This window comes from Melanerpes formicivorus, unplaced genomic scaffold, assembly GCF_026170545.1.
Source record: "Melanerpes formicivorus ecotype bairdi unplaced genomic scaffold, bMelFor1.0.p_v2 SCAF_69, whole genome shotgun sequence".
In the NCBI taxonomy this organism is placed as follows: domain Eukaryota; kingdom Metazoa; phylum Chordata; class Aves; order Piciformes; family Picidae; genus Melanerpes; species Melanerpes formicivorus.
The window spans coordinates 1,580,128-1,597,173 of NW_027142421.1; the positions used below are offsets into that span (position 1 = coordinate 1,580,128).

Sequence of the window (17,046 nt, forward strand, 5' to 3'; positions counted from 1 at the left end):
GTTACGTTCAGTTACTGTGGAGAACAGGTTTCACTGTACAGTATCTAAAGTATATCCATAGAACTCCAATACACATCACAATTTCAACTTTTTGTAGTAGCTGAATGATGCAACAGAAATGCCAAAAAACCTCAACAGTTTTTAAAAGCTGTAATATGAGTTTCAAAAAAGCCACCAAAAAAAGCTTCCCCAACAGAAAAAAAAGGCACAAAACCACACATACAACACAATAACAACAACAAAATCACAAACCCACACCACATCAAAAAACAACCAACCAACAAAAACCCATCAGTCCCAACCTGTCAGTTTAGTGAGATCTTGTATTATGACTCATCTTGAGTACAATTTGTTCATTTAAGGACCACCATTTTCCTGTGTTTCCCCCCCCACCCAGCACCTTCCTGTGTACAAGAATTTTGTCTTTGGGGCATTTAAGGATTCCTGGTTCTCGGTCTGGGGTTTCCAGATAAACCACAAAGCACAGGGACAGGCTGTGTTTGAGATGTGACAGACTTGCTCGTTGTGCAGAGGCTGCTCTGGACCACATCTGTTGCAGGTTGGAGATTTGTTTCCTCTACATCCCACACATTTCTGGCCAGCAGATCCCAGACATAAACACTAGCAAATTTCAGTCCTCGCAGAGAGACTAATAAACCCCACTTGCTAAGCCACATCATTTGAGGCTGTGTGCTGGGGGGAGACAAGCAGCCAGTTTTACACTCTAAAAACAATTTCTGTTGGAAGTCCTTACAGCTGGACAAACCCCAACTTCTGTAAGTCTGGAGGGTACAGAAAGCTAATTGTGATAGTGTTTCTACTGCCCTTTACTCCTCCTCCACCTTCCCCCAGTCAACCAGCCCACAGAGAGAGGGTAGAAAAAAATACCCACACATTGAGATTTTCTTCCCGTTAAGCTTCCTAACATAACTAGCTCTCACTCAGCAGATGCTAAGAACAGCATGTAACCTTCACAACTTGCAGATGCCCACAGAAGTTGTTTCAATTGCAGTTTGATGCCTCCAGAGCACTGAAGTGCTCTAACAAAGTTCAAGTGAATCTCTGGTAGCCTACAAATGGTGGGTGCAATTAATTTAGATTAGCATGTAGCACGCTTCATAGGGACATAAGCAGAAGTTTGAGTTAAGGGAGCACATAAACTAGTAGCAAAATGGATGGAGTGAATTGAAAACAAACCCAAAAAAATCTCTAGTATTTAACTTCGAGGAAACTGGGCTGGCAGATTGAGAAAAGACTTCCCAAGTTAATCTCCTTAGTGCTCTGCACAGAAATACAAAGTAAGAAAGGAAAAAGAGAAATACTGAATTATTATCCATCAGCCTCAGAAAAATGCCTTTACTAATCAAAAGGCAGCAGCTTGACAAAATGAGATATTACACTTAAATAACAGATTTTGTATTAAAGTGCTCACCTGGAAGATTAAACCCCTTCATACTGCTGGCATTACTTCTGTACTGGTTGGAAGAAGCAGATGATACCCACCCTATAACTAATTTACTGTCGGCAGGATACATCAGTCATCCAGCATGTGAGTTTGAAAGCCAGGGGATATTCACAGAGGCCAGCATCAGCCAGGATTAATTGTCTTATGCTCACTAGGTGGTCAACAGACAGACACAGACTTCTTCACACAGGAACCTAAAGTGGCTAAATCAGGTTCGTGATCTGAATTACCCTCTGCAAGTAGCTCCTTTCTCTAGCTACTGACTGAAAAAACACCCTCAGTAAAGCCAGAAATACCCTTCAGGCCCCAGAGATTTCCCCCTTTGGACTACAATACACAGTACTTACACACTAGAAGACCTATTTGTTATTTTTCCTCACCAGCAGTACTTCAGGACATGAAACACCCTTCTTCCTTTTCCCCCTCATTCCTCCCACCATCCCTCAGCTTAAAACAGGTTCCTCAGACAGCTGTAACGAACAGAATCTGCACACTGCCTTTCAAATACAGCATTTGTATCAACAAGCACACAAGTACTTTTCCTGACCACTGTGTTACTCCTGAAATGGTGACACTGCAATGCCTGCTTGAAGCAAAAGTTCTGGTTTAGATTATATCAGATGTGGCCACAAAATATGTTCAAGAACCACTGAAGTAAATCTATTCTCTTATACCCCAGCTCTCTAACCTGACAGCCTCTTCATTCCTCCCAAACCACCTCCTCCTCTGCGCCAGGACAAGTGTCCGTGCAGCACCGCACTGAGCCAGGCTGGGCGGTGGAGCTGGATAAGGAGTAACCCAGGAAAAGAGAAGAAACTGAGATGTGGAAGCAGACAAATTCAGACTGATACTTGGTTATCAGCATACAGGTGGCCTAAGGACATGCTGGCACATGGACACTTTGAGATAGGCATGAGTCCTGATGAGTTGACCTAGGCTGTCAAAGCACAGCTTTAAAGACCACAAAAGACAGGAAGCAGCAAGGAAACATCCTCCTTTACAGATGCACTTTGGTATTCTCCATAGAGGTTTCATGAGCATCTGCTGACTCCAGCACATCTGTGGACAGGGTTATACTGAGAGAAAAAAAGGAGAGAGGACAAAGGGAAAAAAAAACCAACCCAAAACAACCCCCCTACAGTTGTATTAATATTTACTCCCTTCTTTACATTCACTGATATCTCTATGTCAATATGAGCAGCTTTAAACTGATATACCAATGGCACTGTTAGAATGATTGAACTATGCTAAGTGCATATTTCTATACACATAAAGCCAGGGAAATCAAAGCTTGAATAAAATGAAGAATCACCTACAGTCGCTCCTTTTTGATGCCAGTTCTCAAGCATATATCTGAGTAAACAGAAGGAAAAAAGTAATTGCTTAGTTTTGCATAAAACACTGACACATCCAAGATGTACATGGACATACATATGTACATGTACAGGGTAGGAAGGCTCTACAGAGGGATCTAGATAGGCTAGACTGATAAGCCAAGTCACTGGGATGAGCTTCAACAAGACAAAGTGCTGTGTCTTACACCTGGGTCACAAAACCCCCGTGAATGCTATAGGGTGGGCTGGTGGAAAAGGACCTGGGGATGTTGGTGGACAGCCAGCTGAACATGAGCCAGCATGTGCCCAGGTGGCCAAGAAGGCCAACAGCATCTAGACCTGTATCAGGAATAGTGTGGCCAGCAGAAGTAGTGCAGGGATGATCCTCCTGTACTGGGCACTGGTGAGGGTGCACCTCAAACACTGGGTTCAGTTTTGAGGCCCTCATAGGAAGGACACTGAGGTGCTGGACTGGGTCCAAAGAAGCACAACAAAGCTAGTGCAGGATCTACAGCACAAGTCTTCTGAGAAAAGCTGAGGGACTGGGGCTGTTCAGCCTGGAGGAAACAAGGCTCCCTGAAAGGAGCTGCAGCCAGGTAGGTGTCTCTTTTCCCAAGGAACAAGTAACAGGATTAGATGAAATGACCTCAGGTTGCCCCAGGGGAGGTTTAGGTTGGACATTAGAAACAAGATCTTCCCCAAAGGGTTGTCAAGCCCTACAACAGGCTACCCAGGGCAGCGGTGGATTTCCCATCACTGGAGGCATTTAAAAGCTGCATAAATGAGAGAGACAGTTTACTGTTTGACTTGGCAGTGCTGGCTTAATGGTTGGACCTGAGGATCTTGGAGGTCTTTTCCAACCATAATAATTCTATGATTGATTTTTTTTCAGTGCAGGCTAAACCAAACCACACTATGTTATTGTATTGAACATGATCAGTCATTACTTCTATCAGAAATTTCCTATAGCCATAAATTGAGACATTGATGTAGACATTTTGCTCACTTTTTTTCCACTGTTGTATTGAATAGATTTAACTGTTTGATTCTGAAAAGCATTGCTGGATTACTTGGGTTTTAGCTGGATGAGACAAAGAAAGACAAAGTTTGAAACAATATTTTACATAAAATCTTTGCATTAAAAGATGCACTAGGGGCTTCAAAGCTCTTTAGACTATGGATCACTACCAACCTATCACAGACCTTCTGATAGCCTTTGCTGTCAAATTTTCAACAAAAAATAGCAAAGATACAAAATGGATCCTCAGATCAGTGAGACTGTTTAGTATGGCATGATTTATACACCACAACCTACTGAGTAGTACAACCATCACAACTCAAGTAAACCTTTATTTAGAATAAACCTTTATTTAGAATAAACCAAACCAGGTTGGAAGAGACCTTCAAGATCATCGTGTCCAACCCATCAACCAATCCAACCCACCCAAACAGCTAACCCATGGCACCAAGCACCCCATCAAGTCTCCTCCTGAATACCTCCAATGACGGCAACTCCAGCACCTCCCCGGGCAGTCCATTCCAATGGGCAGTCACTCTCTCTGTACAGAACTTCTTCCTAACATCCAACCTGAACCTCCCCTGGTGCAGCCTGAGACTGTGTCCTCTTGTTCTGGTACTGGCTGCCTGGGAGAAGAGACCAACCTCTGCCTGTCTACAACCTCCCTTCAGGTAGTTGTAGAGAGCAATAAGGTCACCCCTGAGTCTCCTCTTCTCCAGGCTAAGCAACCCCAGCTCCCTCAGTCTCTCCTCATAGGGCTTGTGTTCCAAACCCCTCACCAACTTTGTTGCTCTTCTCTGGACTCGTTCCAGCAAGTCAACCTCCTTCCTAAACTGAGGGGCCCAGAACTGGACACAGTACTCAAGGTGTGGCCTAACCAGTGCAGTGTAGAGGGGCAGAATGACCTCCCTGCTCCTGCTGGCCACACTGTTCCTGATGCAGGCCAGGATGCCATTGGCCCTCTTGGCTGCCTGGGCACACTGCAGGCTCATGTTCAGCCTACCATCGACCAGTACCCCCAGGTCCCTCTCTGCCTGGCTGCTCTCAGCCACTCTGACCCCAGCCTGTAGCACTGCATGGGGTTGTTGTGGCCGATGTGCAGAACTCAGCACTTGGATGTGTTCAATCTCATGCCCTTGGACTCTGCCCATCTGTCCAGCCTGTCGAGGTCCAGCCTCTCTGCAGAGACCTCTCTACCCTCCAGCAGATCAACTCCTGCCCCCAGCTTGGTGTCATCAGCAAATTTACTGATGATGGACTCAATGCCCTCATCCAGATCATCAAGTAGACGTCAGCAAGAGTGAAGATAGCTCCACCTGAGCTAACCAGGCCTTTTATTACTACCACCTAGCCACACTGCAGCTTCAGGAATAAATTCACCTCTGTTGTTGGTCAATTTAGGGTCACTTGTCCTGTTCACTCCTCCTCACGGATGCCACCTCTCACTTACTGCACCACCATGTGCAGTGCCCTTGGTCTGCACAGGAGCAACTCTAAGCAAGAGACTTTCTGCACCCCAGCCCTTGGCACTAACTCTAACCATCAGTGTTAGCACTGCTAGAGGCAGCCACTGTCTGTGAAAACATGCTGTGAACTTCAGAAAGTGCCATCACTGAGCAGAGACTGTGCTGAAAAGTCGAATCACTGAACAAAATTGGTTATGTTCTAGCTCAAAGCTAGACATCAGATAAACAAAATTGCTCACAAGTATTTACATTAATCACCTACCCCAAAGCACAAAGAAAAAAAATCTACACTTCCAGTACCTAGAATGAGATGTTTTACATTTTTAAGGTATAAACACTATGAAGTTATGAATATATTAATTTTTTTCTGATTATAAATAGAGCTTTGGAGGAGCAGTCCTTCATTGCAAATGGAATGCTTACAGTTTTCCATAGTATCCTATCAAAAAAGTTGTCATGTCCACTAAAACCATTCCAATGGAGACTGAAGTTGCCCTATTTCTAGCTTTCAGATGTTAGCACAAATGAGCCTGTCCTTTCTTCAGCTGAGCAATCTGGTATTGGCCTCTGTTGGAACAAGGTTACTAAATTAGAGGAGCAATTTCTATGTTTTCACTTCTCTTCCCCTTAAAACGTCTATGTAATTCAGTACAGACAATAAAACACCTTACTGTGTATACATTACTCATTGTCAACTGAGAGAGGCTCTGCTCTTGCCATTGGGTTTACCTTGGCTCCCTCTTCAGGCTAAAATGTACCAAGTGTGGATCAGAATTTTTTTTGACTTTTCCATCTGTTGTGGTAAGTAAAGAACTGCACCAAGGACCATGGCACAGCACAAGAATTATTTCTCTTATAATCCCACCCAGGAATGTTTGCTAATCCAACCCCGGCTACAGCAGTATCAATATCACCAAACCAGAGGACATAAAAAAAACCAAAACTGCCATACAGAAGGGAAAAAATGTGCCCTTTAGAAGGAAAATGGGCATGCTGGATGTAAGAGATGGGAAAATATATACCATTTGGGATATTATTTAAGAAGAGTAGTTCATTTTATGTCCAGAAGTTTGAAGCAGATTTGCGAAGCTATTTTGGAACCAGCTTTAACTATTTATGCCAGCTTCTAAACCTTCTGTTACATGCACAGAATTCCAGCATGGTAAGGGTTGGAAGGCACCGCTAGAGATCATCTAGTCCAACCTCTCTTCCAAAGCAGGGTCACCCACGGAAGGTTGCCCAGGGTCATTCTGCAGTTAGGTGTTATTAATTTTAAATGTTTATACAGAGGTGAGGATGTTGCTGCTTACTGCAGGGGCATTGGACTAGATGATCTCCAGAGGTCCCGTCCAATTCAGTGCATTCTATGTTTCTTTGTAAAGATAACATCCGACTGAGCTGGGAACCTCTCCAGCCTGGTCCAGGGCTCTGGCAACCTCACAGGAAAGCTGCTATTCCTCATGTTCTGATGGAACTTCCCAGATTCCACTTTGTGTCTATTGCCCTTTGCTCTGTTGCTGGGCACCAATGAAAAGAGTCTGGCCCCATCCTCTTGCCCCTGACCATTTAGATCCTGTGGATGTAGTCTACCTGGTCTTCAGCAAGGCCTTTGACACTGTCCCCCATAGCAAACTCGTAACCAAGCTGTCAGCCCATGGCTTGGACAGCAGCACTCTGAGCTGGGTTAGGAACTGGCTGGATGGCCGAGCCCAGAGAGTGGTGGTGAATGGTGTCACATCCAGCTGGCAGCCAGTCACTAGTGGAGTCCCCCAGGGATCAGTGCTGGGCCCCATCCTGTTCAATATCTTTATTGATTATCTGGATGAGGGCATTGAGTCCATCATCAGTAAATTCGCTGACGACACCAAGCTGGGGGCAGGAGTTGATCTGCTGGAGGGTAGAGAGGCTTTGCAGAGAGACCTCGACAGGCTGGACAGATGGGCAGAGTCCAACGGCATGAGATTTAACGCATCCAAGTGCCGGGTTCTGCATATTGGTCACAACAACCCCATGCAGTGCTACAGGCTGGGGTCAGAGTGGCTGGAGAGCAGCCAGGCAGAGAGGGACCTGGGGGTGCTGGTTGATGGTAGGATGAACATGAGCCTGCAGTGTGCCCAGGCAGCCAAGAAGGCCAATGGCATCCTGGCCTGCATTAAGAACAGTGTGGCCAGCAGGAGCAGGGAGGTCATTCTGCCCCTGTACACTGCACTGGTTAGGCCACACCTCGAGTCCTGTGTCCAGTTCTGGGCCCCTCAGTTTAGGAAGGAGGTTGACTTGCTGGAACGAGTCCAGAGAAGGGCAACGAAGTTGGTGAGGGGTTTGGAACACAAGCCCTATGAGGAGAGACTGAGGGAGCTGGGGCTGCTTAGCCTGGAGAAGAGGAGACTCAGGGGTGACCTTATTGCTCTCTACAACTACCTGAAGGGGGGTTGTAGACAGGCAGAGGTTGGTCTCGTCTCCCAGGCAGCCAGCACCAGAACAAGAGGACACAGTCTCAGGCTGCGCCAGGGGAAGTTCAGGCTGGAGGTCAGGAGGAAGTTTTACACAGAGAGAGTGATTGCCCACTGGAATGGACTGCCCGGGGAGGTGGTGGAGTCGCCGTCACTGGAGGTGTTCAGGAGGAGACTTGATGGGGTGCTTGGTGCCATGGGTTAGTTGATTAGGTGGTGTTGGATGATAGGTTGGACATGATGATCTTGAAGGTCTCTTCCAACCTGGTCTATTCTATTCTATTCTATTCTATTCTATTCTGAACATCTCCTCTGTCTGCTCTTCCACAAGCTAAATAGCCTCAGGTCCCTCAGCATTTCCTCCTCAGAGAATTGCTCCACTGTCTTCTCACTATCTTTGCAGTCTCCACTGAAGTCTCTCCAGCAGCTTCCTGTCTCTCTTGAACTGGGTAGCCCAGAACTGAACATAATACAGGTGTGGCCTCACTAAGGTGGAGCAGAAGTGGAAGAGAACTTCCCTTGACCTGCTGGCCATGCTATTTTAATGCACCCCAGGGGACCACTGGCCATCTTGGCCACAAGGGCATGTTGCTGGCTCATGGTGAACTTGTCCACCAGCACTCCCAGTCCATCTGCAGAGCTGCCTTCCAGCAGGTCAACCCTAACCTGTACTGGTGCACGGGGTTATTCCTTTTCAGCTGCAGGACTCTACCCTTGCCCTTGTTAAGCTTTCACGAGGGTCCCTTTCAGGTATTTCTTAAGTACTGAATTTTTTTAGTATACTTAAAACATCTTTAAGTGGATTGTCAGATGTTCATTGGTAACAGTCCATGGACATTGAAAAAAAGTTTATGGGAAATTTCACCAGGAATTATTTTAGCAACAAGTTAGTTTGAAGCTGGGAATTTCTTTAGTACTTTGATAACTGCACTCAGATAAAGCTGCAGAAAAGCATCAGTTACCTGCCCATCCTCAAATCACAGATTACTGCTCCTCTTACAATAATCAGCCAGCAATCATGAAATACAGTATAGCCAAAGAAACAAATAGCTCACAAACACTGGGCAGTTAAAGGCTAAAACTGACAAACTATGATTCATTTTCCCAGCTCTTCCCATGTATTGATTTGAACCTCGGTATCAAGAATTATCCTGAAGGTTTCAGTCATGGGGCAGAAATGTTAACCTACCCTTGACTACAGCATTTATAAAATGCTTTGTAAAGGAGAGACACTTTTCTACATCTTTTACATCTTTCTTACACTGCCTGAAATTTCAGATGAGCATGAACTGACCCCATTTTCCCCCCTCCTGAGCTGAGCCAACAATTTCCTCTCAGTTCAAGTTTCTATAAAATCACTCTGGGTTTTGGGGTTTGTCCTCACATCCTCAGTTCTGTGGTCACCTTCACCAAGAAGACAACAAATGATCAATGTACAGACCAAAAGAAAAAAGCAGAGCAACATATATAATTATTGGAATTATTATATCATAGTATCATAATAGTATCATAGTATCATTCAGGGTTGGAAGGGACCACAAGGATCATCCAGTTCCAACCCCCCTGCCATGGGCAGGGACACCCCACACTAGATCAGGCTGGCCAGAGCCAAAACTGATATTCCAAAACTGACTACAGCATATAAAATGACCGTGTTGGACACCAGGTGAAATGTACCCAGGGTCTGGAGCTAAGAGCTAGCAGTTTTTCCCTAAGTTGGAAAGATTCTTATCCCCAGCACTGTGCAGCTTTCCTCTCACCAGAGATTCCAGGCTGGTTACGAATGAAAAGTCTGAGATGAAGGTAGCAGGCCCTGACATTTACACACTTTTGTTCAGTGGTTACAATCTAAAACATGGGTGTAAATAAATAAATAGAAAAAAAAAGAAAACTATTTCTCTCATGCAGCATTACCTCCATCTATTCTTTGTTCTGCTCAGACAGTTCCTTCTGAAATTGCCTAAATGTGGGTTATTTTGAACAGGCAATCAGAACATAAAACACAGAAACAGTCCCCAGTGGAATTTCAAGCTTAAACATTCCATTTTCTCCACACAAAGCTCCTATGATGATGACTGTAATAACTTTACATATTGCAAGACTATCAGTATTTAAGCTGCAATTGCAGCAGAGAAGGATGCTTTAGATCACGGTTTAGGTTTAGAATTTGTGTGTTGCCCAATAAACAAGACCACATGTTGTACAGCTTACCACTGTTCCTTCATCAGTATAGAAAGTCAAGTGGAGTTCTATCCTTTAGGGACATACACACTATGCAGCACATCGCTAACTTCAAATTAATCAGCTATTAACAGCCTGGAGAAAAGAAAGCTCCAGGCGTAGCTTAGAGTGGCCTTCCACTACCTGAATGGGACCTACAAAAAAGCTGGGAAGGACTTTTTACAAAGGCTTTCTGTAATGGGACAGGAAGGAATGGATTGAAGCTTGAGGAAGGCAAATTTAGACTGGATATTAGAAATAAATTCTTTACAGTAAGAGTGGTGAGACATTGGAACAGGTTGTCCAGGAAGGTCATTGATGGCCCCTTTCTGGAAGTGTTTAAGGCCTGGCTGGATGAGTGGAAGGTGCCTCCTGCCCATGGCAGGTGGGGTTGGAACTAGGTCCCTTCCTACCCAAACCATCCTATGATTCTATGATTTCATGGTGCCAGAGCACCTAAACAGGCTGCTCAGCAAAGCTGTAGATCCCCTTCTCTGGAGAGATTCCAAACCCATGTGGACATTGCAATCTTGGGCAACCTCCTCTAGGTGACCCTACTTTAGCAAGGGAGGTTGGCCTTGATAATCTCCAGAGGTCTCTTCCACCCTGTGGGATTCTCCAATAACATCTCCTTCATTTTCTTGGGGAAAAACAAAAGAGAAAAAGCAACAAGTAATCTGCAATGCAGTAGATCAGACTGGTACATATTGTGTATTTCTAGATAGAAGGTGGAAGTGAACATAACTTTCTTCCCAGTTATTAAAACCGTATTATTACTATTATTCCTGTTAATAAATTTTAGAGAAGAAAGAAAGTTGTTAGGATCAACATTTCTTAAGGAACATATTCAGTAATAATTTCAATAATTAGATTAACCACACTTCAGTTTGCAGAAATTCCTTGATGCTAGAGTATTGATGTCATCAGTTTGTGGCAGATGAAATCTTTCTAAATGAACTCCTGCTCAAAAATTTCTTGCAAACATAAAGCATTTTAAAATGGCATTTCCTTAGTGTAGTATTAAACATTTTTCTCTTGCATACACCCTGATTGTATTCATCAACAGGGCTATGGGAAGGGAACTGCAAATGCGCTTAAGACAGGATAAATCCACAAGATCTCTACCTTGTGGTTACCAAAGCAGCAGCTGTGTGCTGTGCTCACACCGCTGCACACGCAGGACAACTGCAGAGGCAGGTAGCTTGGAAGTGGAAGCAGCAGCATTGGTGGGGGGTGGGAAACAAGGAGCACGAATCCTTTCCATCAGGGAGAAATGCAGTACTCTGGGATTATCCTAGTTTTCCCTCAGGCATCCAAAGCCATCAGGTTTCTCTGCCAAGCTCCAGTCACCCACTGGCAAGCATGTTAAGAACAATCTACATTGCAGTATTATTAGAATAAGTTGGGTTTAGTTAAAGAGGGGGAAATTGGCAGTGCTGAGGTGCCGCTGTAAGCACACACAAATCAGACAAATCAATTACGACTTGGAAAACAAACTGGCTTGTATTTACCACTCATCACTGACACAGCAGAACACTTTATGACACCAAAGCACCTGCAGAACACACAAGTTGTGCCAACAAAATACATGAACTCAAAAGTCTTGGACTTCTACCTAGAGGCTCATCAGCTGATGTCTCTAGACTCAGGGCTTGCTGTGTATGTCTCACCCAGAACTCAGCTACAACAGATAAATCTGCTGGATGAGATGCAGAATGGAACAATTAATTTAAAAGGACATTCACTCATGGAAGGTTGGAGCTATCAAAAGAAAGAAGAACAGAATAAAAACTGTACCCTGCATGTAGCTGCAAGAAGTAACACCCATGAATCCTTCAAGAACTAATATGACAAAGTTTTGGGGACAGTGATGTCATTGGAAGAGAGCTGTGATAGAACTAGAACTAAATAGTGCAGATCAGTTCTGCATCAAATTTGTGCTGCATCAAAAGCAGCATGGCCAGCAGGTCAAGGGAGGTGATTCTCCCACTCTACTTTGCTCTCATGAGATCCCACCTAGAGTACTGTGTCCAGCTCTGGAGTCCCCAGCACAAAAAGAATGTGGAAGTGTTGGGAAAAATACAGAGGAGGCCATGAATATGATCAGAGGGATGGAGCACCTCTCCTGTGAAGACAGGCTGAGAGATCTGGGCTAGTTCTGGCTAGAGAAGACAAGGACCCACAGACACCTTAGAGAAGTATTTGAAAGGTGCCTGGGCCATCTGGAGAGGGACTTTTTACAAAGGCATTTAGTGACAGTATAAGGGGCACTGCCTTCAAACTGGAAGAAGCTGGATTTAGGTATTAGGAAGAAAATCTTCTCCATGAGGGTGATGAGGCACTGAAACAGGTTGCACAGAGAAGTTATAGATGCTCCAGTCCTAGAATTGTTCAAAATCAGGTTGGATGGAGCCTTCAGCAGCCTGACCTAGTGGTTGTCCCTGCCCACAGTAGCAGGGTTGAAACTAAATGACCTCTAAGGTCCCTTCTGACCCAAACCATTCTATGATTCTATGTTTAACTGAACAAGATGTTTCATTTACTGTTGTATTTGGCCAGCTTTCAAGAATGTTGTCTTTCCATTTTTTTCACATTTTTCTGTGCAAGTTTATAGCAGTCTTCAAATTCAGCATTTCCCATATGTATTTTTCCCAAATCAAACATATTTCTGCACGATCTGCCATTTTATCAACGCACAGCGTGACGCACTGCTGGAACGTGTTTACATACACGCGCTTTGCTTACGGCAAATGCAAGATCACGCAACGCACCCAAAACCATCCACCCCAACTGCAGAGGTCTTACCTCATGACAGGAGAAGAGCCGAACTCCTTCCATCTGATGGAAGACTGGGTAGTGGGTGTTGTCAATTGTATCACGGCGGTAGACGTCCCCCACCGCCAGAAAGGCATCCAGGCCAGAGTGTATCAAGTCCCACTGGTGAGCTGAGGTATGTGCTCTTAGCATATGATGCCGATTCAAGTAATAGTTGTCCTCTTTGCTTCTGCTGGTGTGGTTTGGTGGGATAAGCAAACTATCAAAATTCTGCTGCACTGTAACCACTGGAGAAAGTCCATCGTAGACAGAAAAAAGTGGAGTCCCGTGGCGGCCTGTGTATTGTTTGTAGAAATGGTCCTTCACCCGCTCCTTGATCAGCCACAAAGGGTGATGCTTTTTGTTATGCAAGTTCTTTCCCACCTTAGAAAGAATCTTCTCAGTGACGTTGCTGTAGTCATCCTGAGGATAAGCTTTCCCAAGCAGTTCCACAGTATTTGAGCAGGGTGTACTGGCAGCAAAACCAGAAGTTACAGACTTCGATGAAGAATGCCTCGAAGAGATGTGAATTCCTCTTACCTTTACTTTTGGCGATAAAGCTGTTTTAGAATACTTTGCTACCCTCATGAATTTCCAGAGCATTGCCATTCCAAATTTTGCTATGATCTAGAGACAGAAAAATAAATAAAGTAGTGAGTGAGGAACTACACTCTTGCTGCAGGAATTGCTAGCATCTCAGGGACAAGTGAAATCCAAATGTCTGCTTGATTAATATGACTGTAGAAGAGAGAAAATCCCCTTGTGATCAAATTTCAGCTACGATATCTCTTTCAATTATCAGTCTTCTGCATCACTGCAGCAGTATTAATGACTCCAGACCCAGCCTTAACCCCATTCTAGATACTGCTCCTCTTTACAGCTGAATAAACATCAGGCCTTCTATGAAACAGTATTTTTCACTTGGTTAAAATATGAGGCAGTAACTGAATATCATTTATGAAAAACTCAGAAATTTAACAATGTCCCCTATTAGTCAGGGACTTGTTTATAACAAACTCCTAAGCATTAATTTATTGTTGTATCACCTACACCCATTAGCAGACGCTACAGACGATGTTCCACATCAACCAGGTGCATGTGGCACACACTATGACATCATTGCTAATTTGTACTTAACTCCAAATAAAACCAGTTTAACTTTCCAAACCTCTGTGGAAACAGATGGCCAGACCACAAGGCATATATTTATACACAAACAGCATATTAATTTCACATATGAGCACTGCACAAGATTCACAATGAAGGCTTCACGTGATCAGAACCAACATCAGCAGCCCTCCTTTTCTGTACATTAGCCATTAGGATGGCTAATTTCATGGCTTATAGTGCTGTAAGGAGCAGGGAGCTTGGCCAAATATCATAAAGGTGAATTAAGTGATGAGTTTCTGAAAGATATCTGAAGTGAACAACCCATTTCCTCTCAAAGAGCCATATTTATGCATTGTCATGGTAGGGCCAAATGGCCCCAGCACAAACCCAGACAGATGCTAAGGTGTCTAGACATGGTCTCCCCCTCCCCCTCCTTCCGGCAGAAAGCCAGGGTAATGCAGGAAAAGGAACAAAGGGGACAGGACCACGTGTGTCTGGTAAACAACCCTGTATCTATGGTAAGGGTATGATGTTCTGGCCACAGCCTGGCAGAACCCCTTCCCATTGGGTAACTCTGTGCTGGTTTCTGTTGCCCTATTGGCCCAATCAATCTCGGTCAAGATTTATATACAGGCTGATTTCTAGTCGCCTGCGCCTTGCTTAGCCTTGCTCATGCCTTGCTCAAGCCTTGTGTGCTTGACCCTGCTTGGACCTTGTCTGGCTTGAAGTTGCATCGAGTTGCATAGCCTCGAGTTGCCTGGGCCAGTGCTTGGGATAAAGCTACGAGCATACACACCGCAAGCTACAAAACAAGCCACAAGCTTAGGAGCCGGAGCCAAATCTGCTTCCCCTTGCAACCAGGATTTTGCTATGCCTCAATTCACCCAGGACAAAGCAAGTGCCTGTTGCAAGAACCATTGTTAACAGCCCACTGTCTGCTGAAGGCAGACCAGCCATCGAAGACCGCGTGGCATTCCTGCTGGCAACCTGCCATGCCTGGCGCAGGAGCGCCCCAAAGCCTCTAATACACAGCAGCAGCACTCCCTACCTGGGTACAACCAGCTGTGAGTAATTAATTAACTGCCTCTTTGGCATAACGGTTCTTGTTGAGTCTCCCCCCCACTGTGGTCGAGCACCATTTCCCTCCTGGGAAATTCTCTTTCTGTTAGTTCCTCCTGGTTTGCATAAAATGGTTTAAATTGCTGTAGTTGCCCAAATACTGTGCACTCCCATTGTTAATATAGTCTAACCGTACATTGAACCTTTTGATATGTTTGGCAGTTTTCATATTAATAAATGGTTATTAATATCTTTATTAATATTACCATATAGTTTATAATTAAAGGAAATATTATATCCTTTCACAATGCATCCAACTTGTTTAAAACAGGTTCTGTACTTCACAGGTACCCTGCTGCACTACTTCAGTGTTCAAAGTGAATTCCAAAACCAAAGGGTTCTGGAGCCCATCAGCCACTACTAATGCATATGCCCATTCTGAGACGCAAAATTGCTGTCAAATCTATAGCTGGGCTTTACAAATGCTACTACAGCTTCCATTCTAACAATAAAGCATTATATTTGTTTATTATGGAATGGGAAAACAGATGCATTCAAAGTGGTGTGTCTGGGGAAAAAAGCATCCACTCCAAACTACAAACTGGTTTCTGTTTGTCTGTGAAGCAAAAAATCCAGAGCCATGTCTCCTGGGTAAAAGAATTTATAGTGAAAGTCCTCTGAAAGAAACGGAACAAGAAAGGATATAAGCAGTGAACAGACCACAGTCTTTACACGATAGCTTCCACCTTTATGCTAGGATTACAGCACCTGGCTAGCTTTCCACTGGAACATAGGAGAAACAAGTGTAAAAAAAAAACCCAAAAGCCAACCAAACAAGCTAAGATTATTTTTCATACTCTTAAGCTCGGAATATGCAAATAGAACAGACATATTGTAGAATATACAGACATGTCCTCCCCCTCTGCCCTCCCCTCCTCGCCAAAAAAGGGGATGTGTTCATATTTGGCTTCCTTTCTTCTGCGTGACACCTGGATGTTCTCAATAGGCCTGCTTCCTGGAGTAAGTATCTGAAAAAGTCAGAATCACAGACTCCCAGCATGGTAGGGGTTGCAGGGGACCTCTGGAAATCATTCAGTCCAAAGCCCCTGTGCTGAAGGGTCACCCACAGCAGGTTGCCCAGGATTACAATGTCCAGGCGGGTTTGGAATCTCTGCAGAGAAGGAGACTCCACAACCATTCTGGGCAGTCTGGTTCAGGGCTCTGGCACCCTCAAAATAAACACAATACAGGCAAGATTATTAAAATGTTTTAAAAGAGCAACTAGAGCTTTTATCTAGTCTTGAAACTTTTAAGTTTGTTTGTTGTGGGGTTATTTTGAGTTTGTAAAGCAACTTCACCAAATTAGTTCTTGGCCATTTGTAATAATTTTCTTCCATAAATTAATTCACAGAGCAGAAACCCCTCTGACATAAACAAGGGATAGCTTTTATATTTGGAAAAGAAGCTGCATTTTCCCCAAACATACATTCTCCTCCATGGAAAGGGAGCACTCACTTTCCAACAGCTGCTTGAAATGCCCAGTTCCAGTCAGAGAATGAATTCAGCTTCCCTTAAGTAAATACTACCATCTGCCCACCTATTTATTTTTTCACAAAACCTCGATTTCAAACTGATACAGAGCTGTAATGTACAAGGAACTCTCATAACTTCATCGTGATTCTCATGATGGTTCCTCCTTTCCTAAATACAGTTCCTCTGAGCATCAGACTAACTTTAAAAAGTTGTAATGTTCACATAAACAGTTCTCACAATTATAACTTTATGGAGAAAAAAACTGGAATGTGACCTGTAAGTGTTGGGGGTGGGGACACAACAGGACGGGACTTTTGTTTGTTTTAAGGCTGAGGATCTTTAAGGGAGACTCTAACATACAGATCTCTAAGGGCTTACCTGCTGATTTTTCAGATGGTTTTTTTTTCTGAGCAAGTGACTTAACACCCCTCACAAACTTGTACAGGAGAACTACAGATGAATTTGTATCACAGTTTTCATCCCAGCATTATGTTCATGCTTGAAATAGTTAAATTGTATTACTATCTGCACTATTATTCTAATCTAAGGCAAAATGTGTGAGCACTAAGAAAAAAAA

The 17,046-nt window shown here is 44.0% G+C and overlaps 1 protein-coding gene across 4 annotated transcripts in view; it reads right to left on the reverse strand.

Annotated features, from left to right (window-relative positions):
* The window catches only part of FARS2 (phenylalanyl-tRNA synthetase 2, mitochondrial), a 232,482-nt gene that overhangs the window by 168,487 nt on the left and 46,949 nt on the right, over positions 1 to 17,046 (reverse strand). For all 4 annotated transcript variants that reach the window (XM_068163005.1, XM_068163001.1, XM_068163003.1 and 1 more), the window contains exon 3: positions 12,759 to 13,394. In XM_068163005.1, coding sequence (XP_068019106.1) covers positions 12,759 to 13,376 — 618 coding nt within the window. In that variant the 5' untranslated portion in view covers positions 13,377 to 13,394. The remainder of the gene's footprint in view (positions 1 to 12,758; positions 13,395 to 17,046) is intronic.